At 30.8% G+C, this 20,227-nt stretch overlaps 1 protein-coding gene across 2 annotated transcripts in view; it reads left to right on the top strand.

The window, feature by feature from the left end:
* Positions 1-20,227, top strand: part of tok (tolloid-like protein 1 tolkin) — a 68,569-nt gene that overhangs the window by 17,670 nt on the left and 30,672 nt on the right. For both annotated transcript variants that reach the window (XM_089700084.1, XM_089700083.1), the window contains exon 2: positions 3,304-3,546. In XM_089700084.1, coding sequence (XP_089556210.1) covers positions 3,357-3,546 — 190 coding nt within the window. In that variant the 5' untranslated portion in view covers positions 3,304-3,356. The remainder of the gene's footprint in view (positions 1-3,303; positions 3,547-20,227) is intronic.

Raw genomic sequence — 20,227 nt, 5'->3', positions numbered from 1 at the left:
TAGAAAATCATTCCCAATTTTCTTTTATAGTTCCTAATAAAGATTTATGCAATTTTCAGTATTTCAGAAGTAGTTATTACAAATTCTCACTACTGCTTTTGGCTTACACTATTAGCTTGCTGATTATTTACAAATACGTAATGCATCCTATTTTTTGCTGATACCATTGTATGCTGAAAAGTCCGATCTTATTTTACTAATAAAATGTGGATTATAAAAAATATATTCACATAGGTACCTAATAAATATAAAGTGTATCTTCAATGCCACTATGTTTGCAACTTGACACGCAATTAAAGATATGAGATCAGGGTAAAAATAGTCATTAAAGAGATCAATAATATAGTTCAAGTTCTATTAATAATAAACATTAAACAATATCCATTCATAACAATCATAATCCCTAATTCCCTACTAATATTATAAATGCGAAAGTAACTCTGTCTGTCTGTTACGCTTTCCCGCTTAAACCTCTCAACCGATTTTGATGAAATTTGGCACAGACAATCTTTAGACCTTGAGAAAGAACATAGGCTACCTTTTATTGCGAAATATGTACCACGGGCGAAGCCGGGGCGGACCGCTAGTTACATATAAGACGACAAAACTCTTAATTCCAATGTTAAACACTATAGTTTTTCAGCTACGTACTGCCTATGCTGCACTATTCATTATATTTTCATGTGGTTTTTAAATAAAACTTAATATTGAAAAGTAATAACATTTCATAAAATGAAATATGCTTATATGTGGAATGTTCAAATAAACTCGATGTTATTCCCACAGTATGCCAACAAATTCCGTTCGTATTCTTTCTTTAATAGTACTTATATTATATATTTTACAAGAAAATAAGGCGCACGTAATTTAAAGTTTATATACAGATTAATAACAAACGAATTGTTATCAAACAGACATACCTAATGAAATAAAACGGACTTTCTAACATGGTAGAGCTTTTAACGGTATATAATATGTATTTTTATAGGTGTATGAATGTGAACAGTTTTTTTTTTGTATTGGGCAGATAGATGGATTATATGGTAAAGGGTGTGAAGTGAGTCTTTTCAAATTAATTCAAAATAGGAGGAGGTTCTCAATTCATCAATTGGACAGTATTTTTGGGATTGATACAGAACTTTCGGACTTTCGACAAGACGGGAACCGATTTTGATGATTGTTTCTATATTTTAAAATTGTCTGACTATTTGAAGGCAGTTTTTTAAAATTACTATTTGAAAGAGATTTTTGTTGAAAAATATTTATATAGTTACGCTTACACAACATTTTCGATATTATTATGAAACAAAGTAGGTAGGCAGAGTTCTTTATATCATAGGTATTTAAAAGTATATAAAGACAAGTTATTTGATGTTAAAAACAAATGAACACTAAGGTTAACGATCTCTAATAGATATCCAGTAAAAATCGTACAACAAACGCGCGTATAATTTTTATGCAAAACGCAGCACTCAACGTAGCAGGCAGCAGCTTTTAACACATTTTTCATAAAATTTAAAATACACGGTAATTACTGAACCTTAATTGAACGAGGAAAAGTTAAAAGCGTAGGTATTTTTAATGGCCGACCCTTATCAATGAAATAGAATATTCCCATTCACTTTTGCATTAAAGCCATGAAGACCTGGAATAAGAGACACAAAGAAAGCGAACGAACCATTATTGAAATGTGTCTCCCTTATCATTCAGTGATAATGTTGACCGGGCTCCGAACCTTTCGCGTTGCACAAAATGCTAACTGCCAATCGAAATTATTAAAAACACACCCCTGTTTGTATAGTGCAAGAGTTTATATTCGCCTGTATCATAAAGGGGACTTAGTGAAGGAAATTGAATATAAGGTCAAAGAACACACTGATTAGTTATTACAACGATTGTGTACTTAGAATAACAACTGTTTTTATCGGGACTGATGATTTGTATTAGTCGCCAGGCACATCGATGTAATTTCGCGCAATTAGCTCTTATAGCCCAAAAATTATTGAATCACATACCTATAATATAATATCTGAATGACCCCCTTATCTGATTATAATTGCTTTAGGTATGTTTATTTTACTTATTGTGTGAAGTCATTATTCATGAATGTTGAAAATTACGAGTCGAAAATTCTAGATTGATTGCAATGCAATGTAAAATAATATAATGTTTTTTTTTTCATAAATTCACGTGCTATCTTGATTTAAATACGTTTTTCAATTCGATACATCTTAACCTATCATCATTTAAATATCAGCTTTTTTTATCCTCCTTAAAATTAGAAACAAAAAATAAAACTTACATGTAGACAACATTACATTTTAATAATTTACTGTACATAAATAACTTCGTCATTCATTAGTCAATTTGAACGAAGAACGTATTTAAAAAGATTGACTTCAAAATTCGACAAATGAAAAAAAAACATAAAAGAATACGTCTTATCTCGAACCTGACCCAAGTTATCATAAAAAGTTCAGAAAAGAATTGTAGCGTTTTTTTTTGTCCTACGTCTTTGATAAGAAATTTCAGGTTTCATATTTCTAAAGAAATTCCACTACCGTCGCCTTTTATTTCTTGAAACTTTTGCGAAGCGAGAAATATCTACTCTTAATATTTAATATCATCAATTATAATTAGCAAGCGTGAAATTAATTTATTAAATTCCATCTAAAATTAACCATTACCGTCATTTGCACGCCTGAAATTCCAACAAGAAACTATCTTTGCAAATTTGAACTCAACTTTCGCCAGAACTCTCGGGAACTTCCTTACATACATAAGAGGCTAATCATTATCGCATCAAAGAGAAAATTAATAAATCAGGCCACAAGACATTTTGAAGAAATTTATTTGATTAGTCATGTTCTAATGTATAGTTTTATCAGTCTTTTGTTTTTTTTAACTGATGATGTTGCCTTGACACTAAAAATTGGTTGTAAAAATAAGAACAAATTATACAAAAAATATTGGTTCGTATTTTGAGAAGCAATCATGGAAGCGAATTGGACTCAGATTAAAGGAAATCCGACCTTTTTCATTTTCTTAAGTTTCATTTCAAATCAAATAAATACGTCATTGTTAGCAAGAAGACAATTTGTAATAGAACTCCTTCAAATGATCTGTAGTCCCATTAGTGGCTTAGCCTCGCTAAAGTTGGAGCAATGCGACTATTTGTCAAGCGGTTTCCAAGCCGTATTTATAGTCCAAACTAATACCTTAACAAATGGGCATATTACGTTATATTCTTTATTTATGAATGTTTTCATAAATAAACTCAAAATTACCTTTCATTTGTTTCAGATTAAACGAGTATGAATTATGTTTAAGTGCTGTGTCCAGTGAACGTCTTCAAAATGACGTTATATAGTAGTGCGTTCACGCGGGTGGTTGGTGCTCTAATGACTATTGCATTGTGCGCTAGTCTACAAGTAAGTTCGGTGGAGGGGAGAGAAGAATCTCGAAAATTTACTATAGAAGACTTGCTGACTAACAATTATGAAAATAAAGCATCTAACGACCTTGGAATGGATCCTTGTAAAGCTGGTTAGTACGAAACAAAAAAAAATATAACTAAAATATGTTTTGCAAACTTTATAAACAACTAAATAAACAGTGCTCAAATATGTTAGAAATTAATGTCAATGTTCTCAATCAACATTTTTTTCCAGCATAAAATATTTTCCCGATTAATTTTAAAAACTTAAGTAGAACTCTTCAATTTAATTTGATCATAACAAGACATCCTGTACACCGGATCGGTGAGTCGCAAATTAAAAAGGCGCTTGAGCATCACGAAAATAGAAATGTTTTCAAGGAGTCGGATATTAATGTGTTTCGAGAGGTCCTTTACGATTGAATGTTTATTATTTGTTTCATCGCCTCCCCTTGTTAGGACGTGACTTACGGGGTTTGATCGAGGAGACAGGGAGGATTTCATCGTCCTCTGTTGATTTCAGTTTTAGCTCTTTTTAATGACATCGACGCGACGTTCGGATAGATTTCCGCGCAAATATGACTGGAATAGAAAAATGGCTCCAAATTGCTTTTTAATATAATGAATTGTACTGACATAGGTTTACATTAAAACTTTGGATGATTTAATTATGAAAAAAATAATCTTTTAATGTATAATAGCTAGTTTAATTTTTAAATTTACATTATCCTACTGAAATAAAGACTTCTTAGACTAACCTCAAGAAAACTGAGGTCTGATGAGGCTGTCATCATTATGATTTAATATCATATTAAATCATAATGATGACAGCCTCTTTGGATTTATTTTCGTCATCTTCTAATTTTGTTGATACCATTTTCACCATTCTGTAGCTAGGATGCTAAAAAGTATCTCACAATGCCCAAATGCTCCTTTTTAGGGCAAAATGGACTATCCCATGATCCATCAGATGACTCCGTTTAACGTAGTCAGAGGGTAATCCAGCTCACGTGGTCACCTCGTTAGTCGCAACGTCAAACAATATTTACACGACAGATTTCGAACCAATTATGAGAGTCACCTACGCGTAAAGTAAACGTTAACATGTCGCTGATAATAATTATATCTGTTGAAGTATGTGATATGAAATTATTTTACGCATTTTTTCCTTTTATTATCTTATATATAAAATTCTCGTGTCACAATGTTAGTCTGCATACTCCTCCGAAACGGGTGGACCGATTCTCATGAAATTTTCTGTGCATATCGGGTAAGTCTGAGAATCGGCCAACATCTATTTTTCATATGTACCACGGGCGAAGCCGGGGCGGACCGCTAGTATTATATAATACTTAAGATTAGGGAAGGAAGATAGATAAAATTTCCGATAAATATTATGCCAAATATACCATATAACAACAAAGAGTCATTAAGATTAAGAAGATTATTCTGCTTGTAAAACCTAAGCTTGTAAGGCCTAGCGAGTGTTACATAAATTTAGATTTCTTAAAAACAACCCTCCGGTTTCAAAGTTAAAGGGGTAACAAAAAGAAATCACACTTTTACCTCCCTATAATAAAGCAAGACGTAAACATTGTACCTTTTGAGCCTTACCTTTATGTGAAACAAATTTATTGTAGAACGATTCTGCTGTACTTGAAAGACTTCGTCAATATAAGGGAAAGTTCAAAAAAGACGTCTATATTCTAAAGAAATAATCGATTGTTTTGTTAGACAGATTGTATACACAATGGTGCCTTTGAAAATCCTAATGTTTGTAATCCTACTAATATTATAAATGCGCAAGTTTGTTTGGATGTGTGTGTGTTTGTTACTCTTTCACGCAAATACTACTGAACCGATTTCAATGAAATTTAGCACACATATGGAGGGTAACTTGGATTAACACATAGGATAGGTTTTATCCCGGAATTCCCACGGAAACGGGAACTATGCGGGTTTTCCTTTAAAAACGTGGGCGAAGCCGCGGGCGGAAATATAGTGCTTTATATAGAATAGTATTTGAAAAATGTTCTTAAGTAATATGGCCCTTAATATGGTAAACCTCAAATATTATAAAGTAAATCGTATTCGTTCCATTTATCCTACTTAATATACCAACCTTTGTAATAGATTATTTACGAACACAATATTTCGTTACAAATAATATAAACGCTGTAACTAAAATCAAAGTATTATATTTGACAGGATATTAAAAAACTTTTTTATTTCTTATGTTAGTAAAAATACACATAAAATATAACACAAAGTCTACTTAAGTATATTACGATTTTCTACAAAGTAAATAAAGGCCTACAGCGCTACAAACTGCTACGATGACGAAAGTGCTACACTACATTTAAACTTATTATAACTCAGTTTTATATTTCGTATGTAGGACTTATGTTTAATTATCTTAGAACAACTTAATTTATAACACATATTAACCTAATAAAACAGATATATAGAGAAGCAGTATGTAATACAAAATACATAAAGAAATAATAAATGAAAAACTATTAAAAACGTTTTACATCATGTTCCATATTTCGATTTACACGGCTATGTTTTACCCACGGCTCTGTAACGTACACCAATTTCATTTGCATTTTAAATCGTCTAAAATGAAAAAACTCATTAGGCAAAGTAATCTGTATGAATGATGCGACATCCGCAAAATAAAAATGGTATAACGCAACAAATTGCGGGATAGAGCATTCGCTGTGTGAGCCATACAAAAGTGCTTGTTCGTTTATTATATGCAAATTGTTTAAGTGGCGCTGAAGTTGAATTATTGTTTTTCTTTTTGTAGCAGCTTTTATTATAGCTTCATGGTTGGTAAATTAGCAAATATGTAGATTATGATGCATTCTAATTCTTTAATTGCGGTAATTGTTTTTCATGTCCATCTGTTTTGTGTAATTTGAGACTTTGATTAGCGATACAAAATAGCTGCTATAGATATTCTATACTCTACTAGAGAGTTATTTTTGATATCGTATAATAATCTTTAACTATATCCTTTAAATCAGAAAAAATCTAAAATAATAAACGTAGTTGTGTTATAATAATAGTGTGCATTCTCTAATAATCCTGTATGAATGCTGGAAGATATAAACTTGTAAAGTAAGTATACAAAAGCGTCTTGAATGAATTAAGAACTTATAATATTATAAATGGAATTACTAACATAGTTTGATATGTTTCCTTTGAGAAGTTTTAATGAATACAACAGTCAACGATCTTGTAACAATTAAAGTATTATGTACATCATTTCATAATTTAACTTCAGAATAATTGATACTGTTCTATAATTTTCCTTTACTTCAGTAAATTATCGCTACATATATAGGCTCTATCGCTGAAAAATAACAAAGTATATATACCAGAATCTTAATATTGTATACAACTCCATTGCAAACCAATTTAAGATAAAATAAAAATTCGCACAGTTCTAAAATAATCGGACTATCGTCTTCTAGGTCAATTACAAAGACATTTGAAAATAAGAATTTCCAATATTTAACACAAAGAAAGAAATAGATCCCCTCCAACTAATACCCGTAGATAACTAAAGAGCTGTATTGTTTCCGAACAAACAACTTGACGGATAACTCAGCCTTATGAGACCACTAATGAGGGATTAGACTGCAAGAAAAGGTCTGTCTAACAATGATCGGTTGAGAATTCCTTTGTGTAAAATGTTTTTTTTAAAGCGCCTTATCATTAAGTATTTAGAACGCTATTTATTGAGTGTCTAAAGAAACTAAGTAACTGGAGAAAGAAACTCAGTTGCTAGTTATATTATTGGAGTTATCTGAATCTTTCGTCTGAATGTTTTTTATTCTATTAAGAATACCTTAATCACAAACTTCTTCCCGGAACACTGGAAAAAATCGATTTTGTCGCACGCACATTGATGCGGACTTAAGTCCATATACAATTTCTTCATGATACTAGGATGTCCGCCCGCGGCTTCGCCGCGCTGCAGTCAAAGAAAAACCCGCATAGTTCCCGTTCCCGTGGGATTTCCGGGATTGCGTCATTTTCCCGGGATAAAAAGTAGCCTATGTCCTTTCTCGGGTATCAAAATATCTCCATATCAAATTTCATGGAAATTGGTTCAGTAGTTTAGGCGTGATTGAGTAACAGACAGACAGAAAGAGTTACTTTCGCATTTATAATATTAGTATGGATGGTCCCACGTTCATTTATTCTAAAAAATGTCAAAAATATATTTTGTCATTATTTTCATTTTCTTAACACCTTTACATAGTATAAGCACGTAAGCAATATGGCATTGCTAATAAGATCCCTGTATGTAGGGCAATGGTTTCATAGATAGAAGATAGAGCATGGCCACTCCATAACACCTCACACCTGAAAGCTTCACAGGATTAAACATTAATATGGAACCGTTATGGAAGTGTTGTTGACACTAAAAATTAAAAATTTAAAGTAGTAAATTGTCTCAGTAATTATTGTAATTAAGATTTTCATTTCATTGTAAATAAAGTGTAGGTAGTATAAAAATGTTTGAAATTAATAAAAATGAATAAAGTCGTACATATTTATAAAGTTCTCATTTTAGAGAAAATAATAGATTAATAGGTATTGAGAAGGAGCTATAATATTGAAGTAATGTATTTAAAAGTATGAACCTAGGGAAAACCTCTTTGCGGATTCACTTCTTAAAAAATACGCTGTAATCGAGAAATTTTGCAGACTCAATATTTGAAATTAAACTTTGAAAACATTTCTAAAAGTTAGAAAGCATTAATTTCTTACTTTGATTGGTTTTTTGCTTCTAAGAAATTGATATGACGTAGGAAAAATAATTATTTGGAATTGAATTGAATGTTATAATAAGTGATTATTGAATCTTCAGTATTGATTTTGGGGTTATCATAAATAATTACTGTTATCACACAGTTTTTATTATTGTTTACCTTTAATCTTTCGAAGAACTTTATTTTATCATATGAATAGGCGCAGATTCTCCGAGCTATGAAATAAAGCTTGCACAGACACCTAATGTGAGTTGATACGCAAATTAGAGCAGTCTTTCTGGTCTAATTTGCGTATCAAGAAGGATTCTTATATTCCTGCAATCCCGCATCATCACTACATAGTATAAAACCAAATCGCTTTCTCTGTCCCTATGTCCCTTTCTATATGCTAAATCTTTAAAACTAAGCAACAGATTTTAATGCGGTTTTTTTAATAGATAGAGTGATTCTCGTAGGTATGTTTTATTATGTTTTAGACACAGCGGGCGAAGCCGCGGGCGGAAAGCTAGTTTGATATAAAATAATACTAAATCAGTGTAAACCATATGATACAACGTCACCTATTTATAGCAATGATGTGGCAATGATGTCCGACAGGAACAGAAATTAATTTGTAGGCGACAGTTGAGGAAATGAAATCACAGACTTAGAAATACAGGCGATTATTCCGTAACTATTACAGATATCAACCAAAGTTTAAACTGATATTTCTATTTCTAAAGTTATTATTGTCATTAATTAACATATAAGGTAAAGAAGAAGTACCAATACTTCCTATATAAGTTATTTTTTTTTTATAACCGTAATAGTTACGGAATTATCTTCTGTGCACACACTGTTAGGAGCTGTCAGCTGTTACCAAATTCAGTTTGAACGGACAGTTGAATCATTATCAATAGATGCTAAATAATATACCACCTATTTTTCTTAAGAGCATGAGATTTGAACAGATAAACCTTAACAAATATAGAAACTAATTTGCCTATCTACTTATTATGATAATAACGCAGAGGAATGACAATATTGTTCTACTAAGACGTAGGTTAATTAATTTAATCCCGTCTCACAGTATAATTTTAAGATGTATTGTTCAGGTAATGTGTATAATCCCCGAGTAAAACTTATGTGGCAAATTTAATGGGGATATTAGGTTAGATGAGAGAGTATTATTTAGGGACATATCATGAAATTAATGTATAATTTTACTCTGTTTTACATTTTTCTTTCTTACTTTAGCCATTAAAGAGTTTTCTGTTGTTTTTGTTTCCATTATTATGATTTTCAATTTCGATCACAAGTTTATAGGATTTTTCATTAATTTAGTCTTGGTCTTATTTTGCCATAATTATTTTATTCTTTTTGTTGAGATATCAAAGCCTTCAAGATTTGCTTCATACCTTTTTCTAAAATACTTTTTCCTAAAATCATTTTTGACACTTCTGGTATTGCAAATACATACTTATGCGTGGTGGTTATCACTTATCATAACGTTTAAATATAAAGAGCATTTGAATAATACCCAAATAACTTTATCAATGGCATACAAACTTGTATGTAAGTAGTCCAACCCACTCGAGACGTCGTAAACACCACACTGCTTTTCAAGAATAATTTTCCGTCTTTCATGGTAATTGAATGGAAGTAAAATAATTTGAACTGAATACGCCTATTAAAAGAGAGCTTTTCAAATTCTCAGAAAAACTCGTTGTATTTATTGACAAAAATATAATTTTGGTATTTCTTCATGGGATGCATTTCCTTTTTTTTAATGATTTATATAGACATAATCAGCCCAAATTATATTTGTAATCTTGTGAAAGTTTTTTCAAGTTGTTTACTTTACACAGTTCTATGAATAACAAAATTAATATATACGGAGAAATGGATCATAAAATCTAGAATTTGAAAATATACCTACCTATTCCGAACGAAGCCTAAAAAACTGGAAATTTTTTGTATTAAATATGGAATTCGTTCAGTATGAGGACGTTAATTTATTTTTAAACCTAGAACCCAAGAGAATTTTCATGAATATTAATAACGTATAAGGGATAAATATTAATTACTCAAAATGTCTGTCCAAACAAATTAGTGTTAAGAGAAAAATATTGCGGTACTAAAAAGCGCGTTCGTTTGAGGATGAAAAACTCAAAGGGCCGGTAGGAATGAGGTCCCAACGCATTTGTCATAGTTAGAGGGAATACAGCGATGAGGATTGCGCTGTCTGCCCTTACAAATTGATGGGCTTGTGTTTATTTATTTAATAAGCGTTTAAAGCGCTTTACAAATGATATATTATGGAGATAGTACTGGGTTTTCTTCGCTTTTATTTTTGGGTATTATATTATGCTGTACATTGTGAATTCTATGGCTAATCGAAATGATGAATAATGGTAATGATTTCACTAAATTATATAATACAGAATATACTGTAAGTACATAAATAATATATAAAATAGGAAGAATCGTGTAAATTTGTAAAAATTAGAATAAATCGCATATTATGCATACGGCTGTCCTGTATGGTTCGGTTTTAATATACTTTCGCTTTATTCATACTAATACAATATTCTTAAAAGATAAGCCTTTAATTTATAAAATGGGTTTATATTTTTATACCTGCCGTAATACCCTAGATACCTGGAGACATATTGTATCAAATATCTTTTACTCACGCCCACATGTCTAACAAGGCAACTTTAACGAGTTTCATAATAGAATATATAAGTTGCCTTATATTCATATTATATGTGTATTCTTTATTTATGAAGATTAATATTAAACAAACACATCTCTTGGTAAAAGAGAGTCTCCTGCGTTCATTCGCGATAGTTTATAACAGAACAAAGAACTTTAATAGAAATAATGTCATGTATAAATTTTCTTGAATGTTTGTGTATGTTTTTTAAATTGTTTACAGGCGTTGATGGTGTGGCCCCTCAATAACTTACTATTTATAGATATACCAACTATTTTATTATACAGATTTGTTTATTAAATTACATTAAAATGTCATAAAAACATTATTTAAATATGAAGTACCTAATTCACAATTGGATAGATTCCGAATACACGCCTTTAATTATTATATTACACAAAATAAATGAAATAAACTTTACAGCTAATTAAAACACGATTGCTTTTAATTTATAATTCTTTCAATTAGCGAGACGAGACTTCATTATAGCATTTTTACTCAAGGGAAATGGGTTTCAAAGCAACCTAATGACACAGAAAACTGTTTCATAATCATGTTACTATATACGATGATAAACTGGCTGCTAAAAATAAAAAATAATAAAGGAGAAATAAAAATAAATAAAGAATGAAAAGATATTTATTTGTCGAGACAATGTAACACCAAATATGGACAGCAAAAAAGTAGAATGGGAAACATTTAAGTAAGTACCCAAAAAATTAATAATTAAAGTAAGAGCAGCTCAGCTTGCGAAATTGAAGTAATCAAATAATTTCAAAATCTTCAGCAATCTAGTGTAAGTTCTTCAATGACCCATTTCGATACAAGTTTGTGCTCCACTTTAGACATAACCACATTGAATAAATAGTGAAAAGGTTGGAAATGAAGTGGGCATGTATATGAGCATGACTGTATGAGTTATATGACCAAACGCGTTTCCCAGATTATGTCGTATAAAAGGCATAGCTTGTTGTTGCCACGTAATTTTACGCTTTGCTTGAAGCAGCCTTTGATGAAATGTAATACCACTATAAATGTTAGAAAACATGGGAAAAAGCTAGAAATGAAAGAAAAATGAATTACGGTTGCTCTATAGATGCAAAGGGTTTTGAATACTTGTTAAGCTGTTTTGAAAAACGTGTTACTTTTGAATAACTTTAGAAATTTGCGAAAATAAGAATGTGATAAGGAGAAACATATTTAATAATCGCTCTTATCACCTCAATGTTGAATGTAGTTACTATTTAATTTAACTTATTATTAAATAATTATTAATAGAACAAACTTAACATATCAAACACAGAAAAAAGAAGATTCTTTACTTCGACATAATATTACTGAAATTTGCCAGACATCCGATTTAGTATACCTTTTCGGCCAATAAATGAATAAAACAGTTCTGTTATTTATCCAACCTTCTATCGCCCAAGAAGCCCCTTGCATTATTGCCCCTGTATAAATGTTTATCTTATAAACACTTGGAATTTAAAAGCAGAACAAAAATACGCTAAAAGAAATAGCCGTTAAAATATTTTACGCCCCAGCCTATATTATATGGAGAGGTTTATTCAAGAGCTCTTTAGCAGCTTCTGTTGACAGTCTGCTCTGCTAGTGTAAAGCTATCATATTAACTCTTATCACCTTGTAATAAAGGCTAAATTCAGTCGAAAAGTAACATAATATAATAAATCATATGTGGGCATGGACACGCACAGCGCTACCTCATTTACTGATATTCTATAGTAGGCTGGTAGGTGTCGATTCAAAAACTATCGACATATTTGTATGAACGTAGAGACGCTACAATATCGATATAATTATGTGGAACAAATTAAATTTGATAGTGTGAATTTTTGTATGCTATTGTATTTCGATATTATGATACGAATGTTTACTTTGCAATTGTAATAGAGCGAAAAAGCTCGAACTAAATTTCAAACTTATAAAACAAGATCTAGTTAGACCTAGCCAAGCAATTCATAACTTGTTCTTATGTATTCAAACACAATGTTCAAACAAAATCGATAACTCAGTGTTGTGTTCGATACAACACTAGCAAGGCCGGAAGCTGGCGGCACATTTTACGATCACTGCAACTGTCCAAGTGCGTCCGTCGGTAATATACGCGACTGTACCTACAGATCTATTGTGAACTGTAACCGAATGTTGTATAGTCGAGTGCAAAACTTTGTTCAGTTATTATTATTAATTTTTGTTTTAAAAATAAAAATTTAGATCTGAGCGCTTATTATTCTAACTTTCCCTATTAGAGAAGTATTTTAAAGTCATAACAGTTTTAATGATACTTAAGGTACTAGTTATATTATATTAATTAATGTTATGAGTACTGAGGTGCTCACTTCAAAATATAGCGGATAAATTAGCTCATACGCAAATTTAGTTCATAAAGCATGTTCTCCTTCTAATTAGATGTTTAAATGTGGATCTTGGAGAGCTCTGTACTTCAGAAGTTAATTAATATTGAAATTACTTAATTAATGACAACATTGTTTTAAACAGACGATAAAAAGTACGATGATACCTGTGGATGATACGGTTAAATACTTTAAAATTACTTACTTTGATTTCTTATCACCATTTTTATCACTCGTTGTTTGAAGAGCTTTATGTTTATACCTATTTATTTATCTATTTATTTATTTATATTACAGTGATGTTTAATTATTTTCAAGTAACTACTTGAAGTTACAACGCAACATATCACTAGTCACTACATAGTATTAAACAAAGTCGCTTTTTCTGTCCCTATGTCCCTATATATGCTTAAATCTTTAAAACTACGCAACGGATTTTGATGCGGTTTTTTGTAATAGATAGAGTGATTCAAGAGGAAGGTTTAAGTATATAATTTATTAGATTTTAGACAAAGCGGGCGAAGCTGCGGGCGGAAAGCTAGTCAATTTATAAGCGTACATATAGTTTAGTAATAACAATCCTCAAATTCCAATACTAGGTATTCTTAGTACATATATTACCAACATTTCTAGCAAGAACCAGATCAGCAAAATATTTTGAAAAATTATAAGCCGATTTAGGATCCCCGGGGTGTATCTCGTATCGAGTTCGTATTATAACACAAAAATAAATGGACAAGTTAAATAAATCTGTACACAGCAGTACACATTCAATCGAGAGGAGTGGTCCATTGAAACATGACTGGTCCATGGGAACCATTGATCGATCCCACGGGGTGTGAAGCATTCGATATATTAGTTGATAACTGTTGACACATACACAATACACATATCTACGAGTTAGCATTGTTTTTAGGGACTATAAATAAATACTCCAGGACATATTATAGAGTCCATTTGATGGACATGGGAATAGGTGAATAAAAGAACAGTGAACATACTTCCAATAGCATAATTTAAAATGTGCTAGTTATGTTATTTAAAGCGTAAATAAAATGGAACAACAATCTCGTGATCATCATAATATTCAATGAAAGTGGTAATTATTGAAGCTTTTAATCAAATATTATACAAATATGATTGGGAAAATTGAACTCGGTTCTGAATTTTCTGTAGAGTCGAATCAGTCGACGTTCTGACTTCTGATATATGTATTAATATTTCAAGTTATATTGAAATTGAAATTAAAATTGAATTAAGGTTAAAATAGTTTAATTTGTTAAACTAATTTTAAGATTTAAATTAATAAACGTAATACGTATTTAACGTAAATCTTAATAAGCGTCATCAGAAATTGTCGTTATCAGAACCTTGACAGTGGATGTTGGTCAAGAACCTTTGTTCATGACCAAATGTTAGTATAATTACCTATTAAAAATGCGCAATACCTATTTAATATGAAATATAATTAATAAAATGAAAATTAACCGATAAGCATGAAAGAGAGACATCTAACACTATGTAAAAATAACGTGTTTGATAGTTTGTGAATTTTTTTATAAAATTAATTATTCCAATGGTTTTACAAGAAGTTTAAAAAACATTCCACGGTCACTTTAATTTAAATAAAAACATAAAATAATTAAAATGATAGTTTGAAACATTATTTACATTTTTGTTACTTAATCTAAACATAAAGAAGATTCAAGATATTGTTTCAATCTCTCAAACATAATATTATCTTTGAGGTTAAGAAACTTGATCGACTTGATTGAACTTTTTGACTGTTCTTGTATAATAATTAAATTTCCTAATATGTACAAAAATTGTTTTCCAAACATTCGGTTAAAATTAACAAAACATCAACATCATTTATGATATAAAACTTGGGTAACCAGATTGAAATTGAGTTTTCCCGAAGGTGCGACCCTGACAAATTGATTTTAAGCCCCCTAATCCGTATTTATTTTACATTGGTTTGTTTACTCATATATCTTACATCGTGCTTATAATATAGATAAATAATTAAACAATTCTTACGTAGGTATCGAAATCTGAATTCAAAATAAGGCTCGATACTAATTTCGTTAGGATAGTCGTTTGCTAACAATATGTCCAAGAATTTATTTTACTTATTTACCAATTTGTATATCCATATTTAAGGCTATTATTTTAACATTCTCACTCAATAGTGAGAATGTTATGCAATATGCAATATTGCAGAGTAGGTAGTTATCATTATTCGAATTTTGGAATGATAGAAGAGAATAGAAGAAAGTCTGTCTTATACAAACACATATTTTTGAAGACCCAGAGTCATACATAGCTATTCTATCTTTTATCAAAAATCACTTCAAAAGGATTGAAAAAGTCGACTAAAGTTTTGGCTATGGTTTTGTCTGCAGGTGAAACCGTGTCTTTACAAGATATATTATTTTATGTGCCATTAAGGCCTTATTTTTGAGAAAGTAGCTATGCTATACAAGTATACAACCCAAATGGATCCCTTATACATATAATGAATCGGGTTTCCCATTGAATTAGCTAAGAACATCGTACATGAAGTCGTACAAAGCTAAAAGTTTAGACGTTGAAGTCAAGGTTCCAAGACCTGCTTTGATACTTTGTAGAATAGTTCTTTTAATACTCTTACTACTTTAGAAATAAATAATCTGTAGAGTAACTATTGCGTCTGAGATTTTTTAATATAACGTTGATATAAAATCAGATGATTCTCATATAATGCTTTTTAAACCTTGATAGAGATTGAACTAAGGAGGAATACAGAACTTTACTTCTCAATAACATTAATGTACACGAGGGAAATACGAAAGTATAAATATAACGAAATAAATATTTAATAAATTTGAATTGTATTGCCCGTCACCCACCTTTCTCCAAGAAGCAATATTGCTTCTCTTGACATGACCTGGAGAATAAAAAAGATAGAGCTGTCACGCTGATCTACTAATATGATATTATGAAGACCATGTGGCGAAATAGCACATGCATGCTCTATTTTTTATTATTAGAAAATATAAATAGATTCCCTAGAGTTCCTACTTGAAATTTTATAAAAAATTTCATATACTAGGTATAGCTCTACTTCTCTATGTTTGTTGATATTTCAAGATAGGTATAGATGTAGATACATAATATTTTAGTCCATTATTTATTAATTGAATCAAACATAAATTTTGATTATAAAAGCATTTGTTTTCATACAATATGCAAGTAAACATAGTCATAGATTAATCATACTTCATAATTATCATTCATTATTTATATTACGTACTTTGCAAAGTAAATGACCAAGAATGTTATATTGTCATTTAAAAGCTCCGATATCAGCATTTTGTTATCGGGTGTGCCTTTGATGAAACTGGAGAGCTCTCAACGTCATATACTTTGTATACTGTTATTTTTGCTAATAATGAACTGGCCTTTCCTTGGGCTCACCCTTGTAGATAGAGAGAGATGTAATACGTTACTTTAAAAGTGAGCAAGAGAAATGTTATAAATGCATGAGTATGGCAAATTACCTCCACTTGCATTCCCTATTCCTTAATTTAGTAGAGTATCCCTATTCCCTAATTTAGTTGAGTAGTCTGATCTGACGGAATATCACCACGACCAGACCAGGCACAGGACCAACAGGTACACTTTATTCGAGAAAAATTAAAAACGTAAAGCTTCGAGACGCACTTTAGTCTTTAAGCCTATTTTTTACAGGATCATGGCACAGTTTTACCGCCGCTCAAGCTGCATCTGTTTAAATTTGAAAAAAAAACGATCATAACGGATTAAATAACAGCCCCTTGTCACAGTATTACAATACCTACCCAGTACCCTTGTTGATCTCTCATCCAAGACTCGAACGTATCATATGCATCTGTAGTCTAACATGTTAACTAGATAATCATAAACCTATATTAAATGCATTATGAAATTAAATACAAAAAACAAAGCACGACTGCCAAACACAATAGAACTTGATATGGAAGCCTGGCGTGAGATGATAATTTTAAAGTTGGCTTTCAAAAGGCAATCTCAGGCCGAGCAGCGCATAAAATACGAACTGTACTTAAATGAACAATTCCGCCACTAAATGGCTAGAAATGGATTATATTGTGGCAGTTTGGCGGAACTTTATTTTCTGGTAGAACTTGTTTTTATTGTATTACTTACTAGAATTATTGCAAAAAAATAAAAGTACAATTTATGAAAACTATTAAGTATATTACAAGATTTTAAATAACATAGCTTCAAGGTTTGTTTCAGCGTACATTATGGTTATGACATGATCCTGTAAAAAATAGGCTTAAAGCATGAAAATAGTTAAAGATACATATAAAATTACAATAAAACTGACCTTCGAACACGCTATTACAATTCATGTCCAAAATATTAGGTCATTTAATTTTCTATAGTGATTGCGTACATGTACCTCGCCTTTTTAATCTACTTTGAATACAACATAATTCAAAAAAACCTTATTGTTAAAATTTATCTAATTTAGTATTTTGCTATCTAGATAGGTACTCCACCTATTCCACTATGCCTTAAATTCAATAAATTGTATTCAATAAAATCTGACATTTAGGTACTTGATTGTATCCATCCAGATAGTGAGGATCCAGCATAGTGAGGATATTACCATAATCGAATTGAAGTAGCGTTGTTAGGAATTTTTTTAAAATTAGGATTCTTGATTATATCATATAAATAATAGTAAGTATTAGAATGAAGAAGACATAAGTTTTCAATATTAATAAAATGTTAATAAATAAACAACCTTTTATACGTATTATTATTTAACGTAAATACTCAGAACTTTAAATCATGTTTTAAACCTATATAAGTATATAATGTTATAATTTCATTAAATTTCTCTAATTGATAACGTAACAGAGTATTTAACTCATTTACATACATCAGCGACAAGAAGGTACTTACAAATAGAATTGCCTTTGCAATTAACGATCTTGACGCAAGAAAATTGCTCTACAATTTCTATCTGACTGTAAATTGAACTATATTAAGTAGAAATAAAGTTGTTTTTCGTATGAAGAAGTTAAATGGAGATGTTTTATAGGCGCATCAGAAGTAAAGCAGAAAATTATCACACTCAGCACATAGCAGTAATAAATGGAAGACATTATTTACTCGACGCAGTTATATTGAATTATAAATGTTTTGGTTAAACGATTTTATGTTAGAGTTTAAAATGAAGTATTCGCTTTTACACCGCTTTTATTGTGTTTTCTCTAATAACGCTTTAAATTAAACATAACTTTATATAGATAAAGATATTTGTAGGTGTCTTATTTACGTTTTTATCTTAACTAATTGTTTGCTCACACACATTTTTACAATCTATTTGAGAGTGTGATCATTATTATATAATACTAGCTGTCCCGGCAAACGTTGTTGAGTATGAAGTATAGATGTTAGCCGATTCTCAGACCTACCCGATGTGGACACAAAATTTCATGATATTCGGTCCAGCCGTTTCGGAGGAGTAACTAACATTGTGACCAAGAATTTTATATATATAGAGAATATAATGTATTGGCCTTGTTGTACTTCGATTGAAGCTCTGCTAATTATCTCATTAGATCTATAAATAAAGCCACGTCTATTAATTAACGTATTATCATTAATAATACAAACAATATGTGATAAGATTTGTGTTACTAACGAACTGTATTGCCAGAATAGGTATCTTATATCAATTTGAGATGATCTCTACCTAGGACATTGTATCTTTGAAGATTACACATAAAAAGTACCTATAGCACTAATCTCTAAATGAATAACAATAAAACTTCGAAAGGAATACTAATCATAACGAAAAACTAATTTAAATCACAGATAAAAAAAATATTAATTTGTTTTACCGAACATTGCCAACTTTTGTGCAACTGTGTACTTATTTATGCACACATTCAATTTCTTCGTACACAGGTCGAAATATTTTCCTCTAGATTTAAATCGATAAGCAGTTCAGTTTCGCTATACAAAAAGGCATCCTATATCATAATATCGTACTGTCAACGACAGGAGTTCGCGCTCCGGTACCCAGCTGTATTAGAGCAGGCTCCAAGGAGATGTTCGTTTGCATAAATCGCGGACCTAAATCTGACTTCTGATATATATTGTATAGATCACAGACATCCTATAGACAGATGTTGCCAACCAGTTTTGTGGTCCCCTTCCCCGCACCCCGGTAATTAAATATGGCATACAAAGAAAAAAATAAACATTTCCAAAACATGCCGCGTGGGGTATCAAATGAAAGAACTTATTGAGTAGATCACGAATATATAGCATACTATAACATTTCTTACACTTTCTCTAAGATTTTTTAGAAAATTTACGAAAATGGTCCATTTTTGAGTTAACTTTAAACCACTATAGATTGAAAATTCATGAATATATTTTTTAAATTATTATTTTAAATAATTAACAATAGTCCATTGTTTACGATTCAATAGTTCGTACAGTGAAATAGTTGCATGGGGGAGTGGGGGGAGCATCCAAAGATGGCGAGTATATTTTCAAGTTTATGCCAAATCTAATCACACAGAGGCTGATTCAAGAATTTTCTGCCATATTTTTCATTCAGTCAAACACAAAGACAGTGCAAAGATAATTATTCTAAGCCCTGACACCGATATTTTTGTATTAGGCCTTTATTTCTGGCATAAACTTGAAAATATACTCGCCATCTTTGAATGCTCCCCCCACTCCCCCATGCAACTATTTCACTGTACGAACTATTGAATCGTAAACAATGGACTATTGTTAATTATTTAGAATAATAATTTAAAAAATATATTCATGAGTTTTCAATCTTTAGTGGTTTAAAGTTAACTCAAAAATGGAGCATTTTCGTAAATTTTTTAAAAAATCTTAGAGAAAGTGT

The sequence above is a fragment of the Colias philodice genome, chromosome 10 (genome assembly GCF_061535455.1).
Source record: "Colias philodice isolate Cphi_HAF_F1 chromosome 10, ilColPhil1 Martin Lab GWU primary, whole genome shotgun sequence".
Classification (NCBI taxonomy): Eukaryota; Metazoa; Arthropoda; class Insecta; order Lepidoptera; family Pieridae; genus Colias; species Colias philodice.
Note: the sequence above shows the minus strand (reverse complement) of the source record. Positions and strands in the feature narration are given on the sequence as shown.